Raw genomic sequence first — 14,943 nt, 5'->3', positions numbered from 1 at the left:
TCTTTCTAATATCTCGAGTTTTTTATTATTCGATTCAACCCCTTATTGTTTGACTATATCAAAATAATCCACTCGTGAAAAGTCCTACTTCTCAGTTGGCACTCTGTTTTATTTTTTATTTTTAATTTAATTTGAATAAAATAATGATTCATGAATCATGATCTACACCATCATTGTTTACATGTAAACTCAGAACCAAATGAAGGAAATCTGAAAATTTAAAAATTAATTTTGAAAGTAAACATTTATTTAGAAATTCGGGATGGCAAGGGGACGGGTTTGGCTAAATCCGAGACCCGCCCCATCTCACTTTAGAAACGTCTCGCCCCGAGAACCGACGGGTCTAATGCGGGCTTAAGCAAGGGCGAAACCACGTTTTGGGCCACCTGGGCTGTAGCCCGGGTGGCCCAATAATTTTTAAAAAAATTTCATGTACTAAAATTGGGCTAATTTGCCCGATAAAAAAATTTAAAAACCTATATTTTTTGTGTCCAAGAGTGGGATGGTGTTTTTTTTTTTTTTTGGGATCGAAGTGGGCTGGTTTTATTTCTTTCTTCCTCTAATATCGGTCTTTGCGGCCTCGTTTCGAAACATTCGAAGGAGCTCCTCCTCATTCATACTATTCGTAAAATTTCTCGTCACAAGTACTTTGTCTTTTTGTTTTCATTTTAATTTTATTCTATTACTCTAATTCAAATTCCTTATTCAACCATACACGTTTATTTCTCTTTTACCTATTTTTGTAAGGGTAATGCTACATGTACACGGAGTCTTACACGTTGAGTTACACATGACACTTAAAATTACATGATTATCCTACATGTATTTTTGAAAGATTTTTTTCAAATCAAGTTGAGGGATAATAATGTAATTTTAAATGTCATATGTAACCCAACGTGTAAGAATCTGTGTACATGTAGCATCACTTTTTTTTGTAATACTTGGCCTCTTTCACAAAGCAGTTAATTTGTTAATTGAGATTTGGATTTGCATTTAGATTTGTTGTTGGTTAGATATTCATCATAATGTGTTTGATAATTGTTTTTGTGAAAGTTGTTTGAATTATTTATGGTTGTTTCTCTTTATGTGCGTGAATTTTTACCTAAAAACTAAAATATAATAGAACCAGATAGTGAAATTGATTTACCATAAATATGAAGATTTTATGACTTTATTTTATTCATTTTGAGCTCCTCCTCGATTTAGAGATATTCATTTTTCAAATTTTCATCAATTTCTTGTATGACGATGGATACATTGTCAAAAATTTTTGAATCTTCTGAGTTTTAATAGAAAAATTATTGAAAATGACAAATTTTTTGAATCTACCATGAACATGTATCTTACTCATGATTTTATCCATCGTAAAAAATTTTCGAATCTTTTGAGTTTTATAGAAAATTTATTGAAAATCTTGTTAAAGGCAAATCTTTTGAAACTACCATGAACATGTATCTTACTCATGATTTTAGTTTATATATGATTTTGTTTCTCGTCGAAAAATCTAGTCCGGATAGACTTGGAATCCTGATCCACCATTTGTCTTAAGCATGTAATTAGTTTAATATAAAATATTTATTAACTGACAGAATTTATTACGGAAACTTAAAAACCTAGTACAAAAGAAACCGAAGGAATACAACCGGCACTAAAAACTCAAATGTATTTTATACCATGCATATTTACAACATGAAACCGACTGTATGTAAATACATCTTCCAATAGCTACTAACCCTACATTTAACCCTGTCTCGACCGTCCAAACAGAGACATGTCCCATGGAATTAGGTGTCCAAGATAACACCATGGACGTGAGCGACTAACGTCCAATATGTAAATATGCATATACAAAACTAATATGATCCATGCAACATGATATGACTGGAGTGACCGATCAACTACCAAGTCCTGCTCAGACTAGGTGTCAATGAGTATGTAGCACCATCTAGGAGTCCGACCGCGGGGTGACTCACAAGATCGTCTAGATCACCGTAGTATCAGTCTCCCTGCATTGCGGTAACTCCTGGTGTCATACAACATAACAGGTGTATGGTTGAGCGACCTTACAAGAAAGGCTGTCTCGAAGAAAATACGACTCAACGTGTATGTGCTCATGCAGTATGTATGTAAAACAGTAAAACATGTATCATGGCACATAAATGAAACATATAAGCATGCATACTCAGCTGACAATCTCAGTCAGTACTTTTGTACCTCTAGGTGATAGATCAAGTATAATCAGAGTTTAGGTTTCAATCTTACAGTCAAGTAAATATTATATCACTAAACATGTTTTAATAGTCTTAAATAAGCTAACTAGTACTCATATTTTCTAATAATAAGATTCTCGGACCATACCTTCGTCCGTTGTTAATTAGTCTACTGATGTCGATAACTTAGTTTCTACTCACACTCTGATGCTAGTCCAGAAACACCTCACTATTATCATCGGGCGCTCTAAATATAGATTGAATCAAGAAAGGAATTACTGAATTTGTGATTAAAACTACAGCCTATATATAGACCGAGTTCGGACCTTCCGAACTATGTATGCGTGACTAGTTTTCGATCACCGGAGTTCGGACATTCCGATCACACTTTGGAGGTTCCGGACTCTTCATGTAGTGGATGAGTCACCAATGTATGGACAACTCACTGACAGCTGGCTTCGGAAGATACAATCATGACTTCGAAGTTCGGACCATCCGATCTGTCACGTGACTTGCATCCAACTGTGAACCCATCGGATTACTTGTTTGGTAAGGATCGGACGTTCCGAACTGCACCCATTCTTCCGAACCAACCATGAATACTTCGTTGTTCCCTAAGTGGGGAAGTTCGGACCTTCCGATCTTGCGTTGCCTCCGAACATGCCAAAGCCCTAGTTTGGTGCTTCAAAACTAGACATCGGATCTTCCGAACACTCCAATGGATCCGAGGTTTGAAATTCATATTTTAATTCCAATTATTCCGTTGATTTTTTTAGTTAGTAGATTTTTTTAGTTAGTAACCATTAATCATGTTTAACAAAGATAGAAAACTAAAACTGAAATCTTACAATATAACGGAAAAAATCGTAAAAATACAAACATGCGTGACCAAAAAGGTAATTTTATCTACATTTATTGTTAAAAATATTATATATTTTAAAATTGTTATATTGTTTCGGTATTCTAATATATACACGAATTTTTAAATTTCATATGGTTATCGTACCAAAATATTCGGTATCATTACCAAACCGTACCAAAAATTCGGTAAATTCGAAATTTTTTCGGTACAATAACCTCTGTCTATCGAAAATTCGATATTTTATCCACCCAATTCATAACGGGTTTCAAATCCACATAATATTGGAAAATTTTGAAATACATTGTGATTATATTGCAAATGAGCATGACTTCGATTTAAAATTTTCTTTACTCAGTTATGTGGATAATGAAACTTGGTTTTCAAATGAACTAATCCAAATGCATCACAATAAATCTATTATTAAAGCATCATGTCGATATGTTTATACACAAATAATTATATGTTACGATTTATTGGCTTGTGACAGCGACCGGGTGAAAAGTCCTTGACTACTGGTAAGTGTATGACATTTGAGCTATTTATTATTATTGTTATTGTTGTTGTTGTTGGAGCACAAGTAGTTTTGATATTGACGAAACTGCACGAGCAAAACTACATAAGTAAATTGCACTTGCTCATGAGCAAAACTAAAGAAGAAGACTGGACAAGTTTTTGAGCAAAACTGCATGAAGTATACTAATTTGACTTTGACCAAAGCCAAACTGAAATCATCAAGCAGTCGAGTCAAACTAAGTTCACTTGATAAACTGCATTCAGTTTAGGGAGCTAAACTGAATCAGTCTATCTCAATGCCAAACTGTTCAGAAAGCCAAACTGCTCCAACAAAGCCAAAATCGAATTACCCAAACTGAACAATTGAGCCACTGAACTATCTAAGAAACTGCGTGATCAAGACTGAATCAATCTAACTCTTATGGATAAATTTTTCCGTACGTAGCGGACGCCGCAAATCTAGAGCACAACAATGTACTATCATGTCAGAGAATGTATGAGGAAAAGACAAGCTAACGACCTCAATTTGAATTTGAAAGAGCATTTGCCCTCCAAGTATAAATACATGTTGTGCTTGAAAAAGCATCCGACACCTTAGAAAAGAACTCGCACATATATTCAAGCTATTAGAAGTAAACTGAACACTTTCAGTTTACCCACATACATTCAGTCGAGGGATTTCAAGAATATATCAAGAGCCAAAGAACACAAGCAAAGACATCATTGCATTAGATCGATTGGATCACATTGTGCTTAAATGTTGAGTTGTAATACAAGTGTTGTATTTGTATTTATCAGTTGAGGTGCTGTAAACCTTGTTGTAGCAAGAATCAGTCGAGGACTGAGTTCTTGAGTCTAGGAGTTTTGAGATAGGCAGTTGAGTGTAAGTCCAGTCTTGGAGTGGGATGTTGCAAATTGTTGTAATATTCAAAGTCTTTTAGTTAGAGTGAATCCTTCCGACTTGAAATGTAGTAGCCCGGTTTCTATTTTACAACCTTAATTGTTAATCATGTTTAGATTTAATAAAACATGATTAAGAGATTGTAATTTGATCTAATGGACCAAGGAATTGGGTCCAAAACGCCCAAAAAAATGGTTAATGGGCTTATTTGGGCTCGAGAAGTTCGGAGGATTCGAACTGAGTTCGGAGGGTCCGAACCAGATCGGAGCCAGCGAAGAAGTTTGGAAGCTACGAGGCAGATCGAAGCGTCCGAACAAGAGATCGGAGTGTCCGATCATAGTGCCATGCACATGTCAACAGAAATTGAACACGTAGCTACATGTGTGGGATCGGAGCCTCCGAAGTGGGCATTGGAGCGTCCAATCCAGGGATCGGAGCGTCTGATCGAAGCCTATAAATAGGGGTCCGAGGCTCTCATTTTGAAATGCAATTGAATCCTCTTCTCTCCCGTAATGGCTCTATTTTAAGGGCTTCGAGACTCTTTATTTAAGAGTTTGAGTAGGAAGTAGTATTTTTATAATGGACAATGTTCGTAGTGGTGGCCTAGAAGCGGAGCTTTGGAGAGGTGTTCAGGGGTCGTAGCAAGGCTGTGCCCAAGCTCTGGGACATTCGTCATCAGCGGGTTGACGACGGACGAAGGTATAGCTCTGGATCCTTATAGAAAATAAGGAGTATGCTATAGTTTAATTAAGGTTTTTAGAGCATGATAGATGATGTTTGACATGATTGATAATGCATGGGTATTATGTATTGTAGTGATGCATGGTAGGCTTGGAACCTAGATGGAGGCTTCTAGGATCTGCCTTAGAAAGGTACGGAAGTACTATTCGAGATATCCAGATTGAGTATGCATGTATTATGTGGTTGCATATATTATATGGTTGCATGTTTTATATGACTTTATCTGTACAGCATGTCATGAGTGTATGTTGCATACATGAGCATATTGATCTCTTATCCTTGAGATATCCTATAGTAGGGCATTTACCCTACAAGTTATGGATGGTTGGATACATAAATCTTGTGTCAGGTCACCGTTATGGTTTGACACTTGTACTAGTATCAGGTCGTCATTATCCACTGGGTATAGGAGTCACCTCCTGATGCAACGACGCAACGAGCTATATACTCTAGGAGCAGTCTATGAGCTTGTTTCTTGACCTGAGAATCTTGGTAACTAGTACACTTGCATACATGCACATATAATATTGTATATTCATACTCTCGTACTGAACGTTTTATGCTCACGTCCTCGTACTGTGTTTTTGGACCCCCCCATTCGACGGGGCTGATTGCAGGTAGTTCTCCTAAGGATGAGGAGATTAGGTGGTGACCAAGACAGGATTGCAAGGTTGACCACTAAGGCCCCTTTTGGTATCAAAAGCCAGACCAAAAAAACAATTTTTTTTTAAAAAAATGCTTTTTTAGTTTATAAGGTGTTTGGATGGCCATTTAAGTGCTTAAAAAAAGCTCTTTTTAAGTCAAATTTAGAGCTTTTTCAAAATCTTAAATTAAAGCTTTAAAAAGCACTTTTTTTTAAAAAAAATGTCTATGAAATCCAAACGGGTTCTAAGTTATACTTTTCTGGTATTAGTTTATTTATGTTCTGCATTTTTCTCTGATTAAGTTTAATTATTATTTATTTGCATGTTTAAGTTTCTGATTAGTAGGTGATCATGGTGCGGGTCACTACATGAAAGAAGGTATGACATAGGAGATTTTACTCCGAACATCGAGAAACACACACTTGCACATTTTCTTTCTTGTTTTACTTTCAGACGAGCACTCTCACTCATTCACTACTCAAATCAGACATTTGATCATAAGTTCTAATCTGTTAGTTGGCATCATTCCGCACATAATATTTGTTTGTCAATTAACATCGACACGTATGAAGGAAACAATTCAGTGTAACCAACCTCAACTGAACTCAATTTGGAAGATTAAGGAGACAAATGCTACAGTCATTCAGTTTGGGAAATTAGCACTCACACCCAATTCGATCATATCGAGAAAGCAGTTTACGATACCCCAAAACCGATCCTGACAATTATTATTACTATTATTATTATTATTATTATTATTATTATTATTATTATTATTATTATTATTATTATTATTATTATTATATAAAATTTGAGGGCCTTTGAATAACTGTTTTTTAGTGTGTCATGACACGCCAAAATATCTTTCAATTTTACCTTTTTATCCACATTTTTCTCCACTTTTTCTCTTTTACCTTTTTTTTTAATATGATAGTATATTAAATTTATATTATCTTCTCAATAACTAATTTTTAACTACTAAATAATATATTATTTCATAAATAAAAAATCATAAAATATTATATATTATATCACGCACGCAACTGTGTGTGCTTGTGTCGCTAGTTATTATTATTTTGCAAGCAGCTATTTGTTATTGGATCATTATAATTAACCATTTAAAATTCGTACAAGAATATAAAATCCACACATAAACTTAACCATATATTATTCAAATGACAAGTACTGATCAGCTTTTGTAATCATTTAAAACTATATATGCTTAATAATGCTCGTTATTATTGGAAATTATATATTAAAATTAGATTGAAAATTATTGTTATGGTGATGTGATGATATTTTAATTTTTGATTATGTAATGGATGACATATTTATTTTTGGACATTTCTCAATTGAGGATCTATAAATAGACCTCAACATTTGTGAAGAAATAACACAAGTTTAGAGAGAAGATTTTATAAGTGTTTGGTTTGATATATATTTTGCGTTTTAGAGTTTTTAGTTTTTACCATAAATTTTTACTTTTCACAACACGTTATCAGCACGATCGCTCGAAGGTTCTCTATAATTTTCGACGCTCCAAAACACAAAGAGAAGACAAAAAATATTTAACAAGTAAGTATATTTATTTTATTGTTTATTTGTTTGTTGTGTATATATTTAATATATAATATCATGTTATTATCAGACATGATAAAAAAAATAAGTTTTTTTAAAAAAACTTGTTATAAATCCTGGGAGGATGTTAAGATGACATCCCACACTCCCAGTAAGGGATACGACAAGTATAAAAGCCTCTAAGGTTTTTAAATAATAACGTGATATGATTATACATTACTGCTTATATAATTTTATTGTCTAATTATATTTGTATAATTTCATGTTATTATATAAGAGGCTGTCTATGACATTGACCTTATAATAACGTGATATGATATATATTTATTATGTATATATACTAACTATATCAATATATAATTTTATGTTATTATATAAGAGGTTGTCTAGGACACTGACCTTATAATAACGTGATATGATATATATTTTATTGCGTATATTTAATTATGATTATCATTATATGCATCACATGATTATCACGGATTTTTATTCAACACATACTCGATTTTTTCTTACCCCCAACGGTAACAAACGACTAGTTTTTGCCCTATAAATATGTTCACTCAAAATATTTGTCATATTTGTCTAATTTGTTTTAAAGATTTTTAAATCATCTTGTGTATTTATTTAAATGATTTTTAAACGTTCATCTAGTTTATTTAAATTATTTTAATCGCTCCGTTTATTATTTAAATATTTTATTTATCATTGTGACATCAAAATATTTAAATATTGATTTTAAAATAATTCTTGAGTTTTCGTTATTTCAAGGTCGGCGGGCGGAAGCGGAGTTGTGAGTTATAAATTATTCTTGAGATCTTTGTAGTAAACTAGAAAAGTTTATTAAATGATTATTTTAAGGATTTCGAGCATCGCAAATGTAGTGACCAACAACGTGATCACCTACTAATCAGAAGGTTGGGCATGCAATTAAACAATAAATAATTTTAATCAGAGTAAAAGCAAAAACTTAAATAAACTAAATACCAGAAAATTATAATCTAGTGGTCAACCCTGCAATCCTGCCTTAGTTACCACCTAACCTCCGAATCCTCAGGAGAACTACCTGCAACTGTCCCATCGAATGGGGTGTCCAGACAACAGAAAAAATAACCGGGCGTGAGCATAAAATGCTTAGTACGAGAGTATGAGTATACAAATATTATATGTGCATGAATGCAAGTGTACGGGTACCAAGACACAAGGTCAAGAATATCTAATCAAGAATAGACTTGGGCCCTGGGTAGGTAGCACGTTGTGCCGTCGCTTCAGGAGGTGACCTACATACCCAACTGATGGTGACCTGACACAAGTCCATGTGTCCAACCATCCACTAACAAGATAGGGTAAACAACCTACTACATGATATCACAAGGATAGAAGTTCAAGATGATTATGCATGTAACCTAATAACATGTCATAATATATGTAGATAAAATCATGTCATATATATCATGCAACACATAATACATGCATACTCAGTCAGGATATCTCGAACAGTACTATCGTACCTTTCTAAGGCAGATCCTAGAAGCTCCCATCTAGGTTTCAAATCTATCATGCAGCACTACAATACATAATAAACATGCATTATCTAAAATGTCAAACATCATCTATCATGCTCTAAAATCCTTAATTAAACTATATCATACTCCCTATTTACTATAAGGATCCAGAGCTATACCTTAGTCCATCGTCAGCCAGCTGATGTCGAATGCCCCAAAGCTTGGGCACAACCTTGCTACGACCCCTGGAAACCTCGCCAAAGCTCCGCTGCTTGGCCACCACTACAGACACTGTCCATTTTAAAAATACTACTTCCTACTCCAACTCTTAAAAAAAGAGACCCGAAGCCCATAAAATAGAGCCATGACGGGAGGAGAGGATTCATTTTGCATTTGAAATGAGGAATCTCGGCCCTATTTATAGACGGAGTTCGGATCGTCCGATCCCCAGTTCGAACGGTCCGATCTTTGCATGATATCCACGTTGCATGCATGCAAGTTCTGACGGTCCGATCCCTCTTTGGATCGTCCGACCGAGCCTAGTGACATCACCCATGATGTCATCCATCTGACTGGATTTGGACATCTGTCCTCAGTGAGTTCGGAGCATCCGATCTAACCCACCTTCTGATATGAATCTAGGAGATGCTCGAAGATTCATATTGTTCGAAGAATTGTCCCGTAATTTGCCATCGAGAATTGAAGGATTTGGAATACATGGAAATCAATTTGAAAAGTGGGAAGATCATTTTTGAGGATGTTATAATATTATTGAAGTCAAAAGGATCAAGAAAGTGGAGAAAATCTAGAAAAAAATACAAATATAATTCAGCAAGGTCGAAGCTCATGCGCGCCCGTGCCCTTATCTGCGAAAGCCATGCACGCCCGCGGGAAGTTGTCGCGCGCCCGCGCTGAACGAGAGTTTTTTATGGATTGAATTGCATGACCCATGCGCGCCCGCGTCTCTACATAGCGCGCCCGCGCTTGACGTTCTCTCACACATACAATGGAGTGTTTGTGTGTGTGTGTGGTTTTTCATATATATATATATATATTGATATATTATGTTATTTTGAGTCTTATAAGTCAACTAGGAAACTTTCTAGTGAGATCTTTAGATATATTTTGCAATTATCTTTAGGATTTTAGAATTATAATCCAACTAGGAAATCTATAGTATAATTCTATTAGGATTCCTAGCTTATTTTCTTTTATATATTGTAAACTTTACATTCATTATAGGATATACAAGTTATTATTGAATTATTGATTTTTATCAATTCTTAAAATTTTCTCTAGAATTTTTCCAAAGCTTTGCTTTGTTTTTATCAAATCAAACTTATCAAAGTTTCATAAACTTTGTGGCGTTTGTCAATTGATTATCTTCGTGGATTGTCAAAAATAATTTTTCTGAAGGTTTCGTTGTGATTAATTGTTTATCTTGTGATTATATGTTGCTAGTTTCATTGTAAACTAGAAGTGAATATCCAAACTTACTTGTTCAAAAGATTGGGACAATATTATAGAATCTTTTTGTTATTCAATTGAGGGTACGATTCGTTTATAATCGTGTTTGCTTTTCATGCATTCAAGATTCACATCATTTGGTATCAAAGCTTAAGGTTCTATTGATTCAAGTAAGTCGTATCTTTCTATTTGTTCGTTTTATCTATTCTTTGTTCTTCTTATCCGTTCTTCGTCACTACAACAAAAATGCTCAAACACAACACTTAAAAGACAACTCTTTTCGTAAAAAGTATTGTATTTTTTTAATTTACAATGCTTTTAATGAAAAGCGTTGTCTATATATATTTTAAATTCATGAAAGACAACGCTTTTTTAAAACAGCGTTGTGTATAAGCGTTTTTTTAGGTCAAATACAATGCTTTAAAAAAAACGTTGTCTTTGAGCGTTTTTTAATGTACAACAACACTTTTTAAAAAGTGTTGTAGATAAACCTTATTTTAATTTTAAATAAAACTTTTTTTTGTCTTACATTTAAACGTTTGAAAAAAAAACCCAAAATACCCAAACCCTTCATCGCGATCCCCAAACCCTTCATCGCGAACTCAAAGACGTTCACTCCCACGCCCTCTTCGTTTTCTCTCGATCCATTGCTCCCAAAAATCCCTCAATCCTTACTCTCACGCTGCTATTTTGTAGTTATTTCCGTAATTATTATTTGTTTTTCGATCTCTGCAATGGCGAAACGGAAATCTGCCGGCGAATCTTTGGACCGTGAGAAAAAATGGGACAAAATTTTCAACACTTTGGTCCAGTTGTTGCGGCCTATGAGGGAGAAAAGGAAGATAAGCTGCTTGGATCGGAGGAGGGGATAACCAGCTGGCTGATGGTGGTTATTTTCAATTTCAGGGCTTCTCCGATGATGAACATCATATCTCCCAGAGCGTGCCAAAAAACGTACGAGGATTCGAGTCAATTTCAACCTGTTCTACACCTGGAAATGCTTCCCAAGTCTGCTGTTCGGCCAAAGAGTTTTGAAATATCAGAACCTAGTTATGACAGTATTGCACTCTTTTTCTTTTCATCGGAGTTAAGGTGTTAGTAATGATTTTTCTCTATTTTGTTATCTTTATTTTTTATGTTTTCTACATTCTAACTGCTTATTTTTTAAAATTTCTACATGGAAGTGAACGGGATTTTGATCTTTTTTGTTGATGCAATGATGCATAAAAAACTTTCCATGAGAGCCTTTATACAAAATGCTGAACTTTTGGTCTTTACTTTGAAGGATTTGCCTTCGCTTTAATGAAGTATGTTTGAGTCATTTTTGTGGCTAAATGTTCATTTTTGCGCTTATTAATTTTACATATCCGCACGGGGATACTTTTCCTTCATACCTTATCTGCTAAGCCTCCTAGAATAAAACTAATCTGCAGGGTTCCAAGAGAAATATTATCTATGGGGAGTATTTATAGGAAAGCACTGCCAGTTATCAAATTCTCATTTATGCAAAGAGGAGTTCGGAAGACACATGATGATTCATGGTGTTGGTAGTTGTAAAATTATTGAAACAATGAAGAGTTGTGATGCTCGTAGTTTTCTTGACACCCTGAGAAAAGGTAATAGTTGTGGTTCAAGCACCGGTTGTTGTAATTGTTTAGGAGGTTTATTGATGCATTTTAGCTTCCTTTTGTACTTTTTATTTTGTGAAAGGTGTCCCGCTGGATGATAAAACAAGAAGTCGAATACTTGATGGTTGGGAACTGGCCAAACCTAGGGATGATTCAAGACAAAATGCAGAGTGTCATTACCGTGGTTTTGTGTCTTCAGATGGGGGGGATCTCACATCTCAAGGCACATTTGGGGAGGGGACTAGAAAATTCTTTTACCAGGATGCTATAAGGTGCCACCATAAGTCAAAAGAATAATAGCTGAATCGGTCTCTGGATGTGCCCAAAACAAGAAAGCACAGTGCATAAAGAATACTCAAGGTGTGCCTTAAGAGAGAGATGGATGTATATGTTTAAATATTGTGTCTCTTTCGATCGTTCTTGTTTGGATGGGATTTCTACCACGTGTAGAGGAAGTGAACCCCTAGTTTTCTGCTATTTAACGTTTCTTGCTTGCTGTTTTTTTTTCGTGTTGTGCAGACGTAGATCATGATCTGAATAGGAGACCCGAGCCCTAACGCGAGAGATCTGATGCCCTATAGTCGCAATTTCAGGTGAATGCCCGATTTCTTAGCTCATTATCTTTGATTTGATCCATTAATCACTGTTTTTTATGCTCGTGTTTGCTCGAATCGAGCCATATTCCTGATCTACTGTCGTGCATGCAAATAACCATTCGGTGTTGTTTTGTGCATTTGCGCCACTCATTTCAGGTAATTGGATCTATGGATATTGTTGGGATTACAGACCATGCTCAGGATATCTTGATGTATTTTGTGTTTGGATCATGTAAAGTTCTCTCTTCCTTTTTGAGTTTACTTCTCATATGATAATTTATTTGTTGATGCAATGATTTTGTAATGGTAAGTCAATGTTGAGTTTGAGCTGTTAACTTTCTATATCATTCGCATTCTAGTTTTTGCCAATTTGTGTTTAAATGTAATCGCATACTTCTGCCCGCAAGGTGTTTGTTTTATGCTTTTCATAGTGTACTCGACATCTCCATTGCTGCTTAGAGGTATTTTGTCTTGAAACACTTCTGGTTTTAGGCATTTTTGGTGATTGTGTGTTTGTATTCTCCTTTGTGTGTTGATTTTTTCCTTGTTTATTCTCAAGGAGCATTCGAGCATGACTATCGTGACCGATGCACGTACGAGAATGGCCTTGACAAGGTTTATCACGGACAGAGGAGGGCTGCATTACTTGCAAAGAGTTGGCTACAGGAATGCGATTGATAAAGGCGTTCAACTTAATAAGGATGGAATTAAGGCTCATCTTATGATGGAAACTTCATGCCATGGTGCCCACAAAGAGAATCATTTTCTTGATGATGACAATCTATTTGATTCTTTTACATCTATGGGATTTATATTTACTAGAATTTTTGCATAAAACAAAGATTGTTTTATATGGTGCCCTTTGTTTCAGGTGCTTATATGGTCATAAATATCATCATTGAAATGGTAAGATGAAGCTTGAAGGATCAAATGAAGGCATTGGGAGTCTAATAAAAGATTTGGAAGAGCCACTGGAATCAATGGAGTTGAGAATAAATATTGTTACAAAGCCTAGATACGCCAAGGCCAAAGGCTCTGAGGTCATTGAGGCGTTCTGGAACTACATTGAGGTATGATAATCACTGCTAAGGGAGATAACATTAGGCCAGTATGGTATCATATAATAACTGAATACTGATGAACAGATAAAAATCATCCGAAATAGACCGTCTTGGGCAAAATGGTGGATTACATTTGATTTCTCAAAAAAACAAAAAGGTGGAACCCTTGAATCTCATTTTACTCCATATATCACTAACATAGAATAAACCTGCATACACATATATATTGAGCTACTTCAAAAGTTTTGCACACAAATTAAGGTGACATCAACGCTTAGTTTCAGTGTCTTCATGATTTTTTGAGCTATGTGTACTCTTTGTTAATGTAAGATTCTACATTAAAATATATATTAATTGGTTTACCGTGTAAGTCTCATTTGTTGCTGTTACACTGAATAGAATCTCATGCAATAAATTTTATTGGTGTAATAATTTATTGTGTGTGGAATAATAATAATAATATTGTATATTTAAATTAAAGGAGAACACATGTATATATATGGGGGTAGGTGAAACAAAATATAACATTTTTATTATTTATTTTGTTTCATAGGTACCCAAGTGAAGCAGACAAACATTTGTTTGTCTTGCCCTTTCTCTTGTATTTTCGTCTATCGTGATATCCGGTAGTTATGTCCTTGATTTCTAAGTTTGTGTGCTGTATTCAATGTACATCATACCTTGCGTCGATATTGTCACATAGACACCTTCCTTTCATTTCTGTATGAACTGCATGTACTGTACCAAGAGAAACACTGATAACAAGAGTGTGATGTCTTTTTATACAGGAGGCAGTAACAAATGCAAAAATATTGCACTATGAGCTTGTTCATTCTAACGACAATATGAAGGTTACTTCAATGCTTGTAGCCATGATTCTCCCTCTTAGTTTTCTTTTTTCTTTCTCTTTTGTCGTCTTCTTTCTCATATCTAATAAAAGATTCTACATGTTCACACTATTCTCAAAGCTTGTATGATTCGTACATGTAGTGACCCTACACGGATCCACTACCTAATCAGAGTTTAATAAAGCGCATGCAATAATATTAAAAGCGTGAATAGCGGAATATTCAAAATACAAAAAATCTGATCAGTAGAATACAACCGACGATAATAAAAGTGTATAATTCTCTTACACAACCAAATCGAAAGTTCATAGGGGTCATAACCCTACTGCTAACTCTCACTGCCTCCGGCACCGGCCTCGCTCCTGGTGCGAGCCTCCTGGATCATCTAG

At 34.9% G+C, this 14,943-nt stretch overlaps 1 protein-coding gene across 7 annotated transcripts; it reads left to right on the top strand.

Annotated features, from left to right (window-relative positions):
* Nucleotides 1–10,972: 10,972 nt before the first annotated feature.
* Nucleotides 10,973–14,526, top strand: LOC140890908 (uncharacterized). Of its 7 annotated transcripts, none has more exons than XM_073299101.1 (7): nucleotides 10,973–11,515; nucleotides 11,855–12,037; nucleotides 12,132–12,409; nucleotides 12,569–12,642; nucleotides 12,802–12,877; nucleotides 13,205–13,715; nucleotides 14,260–14,526. In XM_073299101.1, exons 1-3 carry the CDS (start codon nucleotides 11,203–11,205, stop codon nucleotides 12,344–12,346), a joined length of 711 nt encoding a protein of 236 aa, XP_073155202.1. In that variant the 5' UTR covers nucleotides 10,973–11,202; the 3' UTR covers nucleotides 12,347–12,409; nucleotides 12,569–12,642; nucleotides 12,802–12,877; nucleotides 13,205–13,715; nucleotides 14,260–14,526. The 7 variants fall into 7 exon arrangements, with proteins under 7 accessions (XP_073155202.1, XP_073155186.1, XP_073155193.1 ...); XM_073299085.1 differs by having other exon boundaries at nucleotides 12,802–13,106; XM_073299092.1 differs by having other exon boundaries at nucleotides 12,802–13,388; nucleotides 13,517–13,715.
* The last annotated feature ends 417 nt before the right edge of the window (nucleotides 14,527–14,943 follow it).

This window comes from Henckelia pumila, chromosome 1, assembly GCF_033568475.1.
Source record: "Henckelia pumila isolate YLH828 chromosome 1, ASM3356847v2, whole genome shotgun sequence".
Lineage (NCBI taxonomy): Eukaryota > Viridiplantae > Streptophyta > Magnoliopsida > Lamiales > Gesneriaceae > Henckelia > Henckelia pumila.
The sequence above is the reverse complement of the archived record's forward strand: the minus strand, read 5'-3'. Positions and strand labels throughout refer to the sequence as shown.

What these genes read in the sequence shown, in the direction of transcription:
- LOC140890908 (XM_073299108.1), top strand. Translation starts at nt 11,203, where the DNA reads ATGGGACAAAATTTTCAACACTTTGGTCCAGTTGTTGCGGCCTATGAG. An exon ending in CTTTTCATCGGAGTTAAGGT is followed by an intron (nt 11,516 to 11,854) that starts GTTAGTAATGAT and finishes ACTAATCTGCAG; the next exon opens with GGTTCCAAGAGAAATATTAT. An exon ending in TCTTGACACCCTGAGAAAAG is followed by an intron (nt 12,038 to 12,131) that starts GTAATAGTTGTG and finishes ATTTTGTGAAAG; the next exon opens with GTGTCCCGCTGGATGATAAA.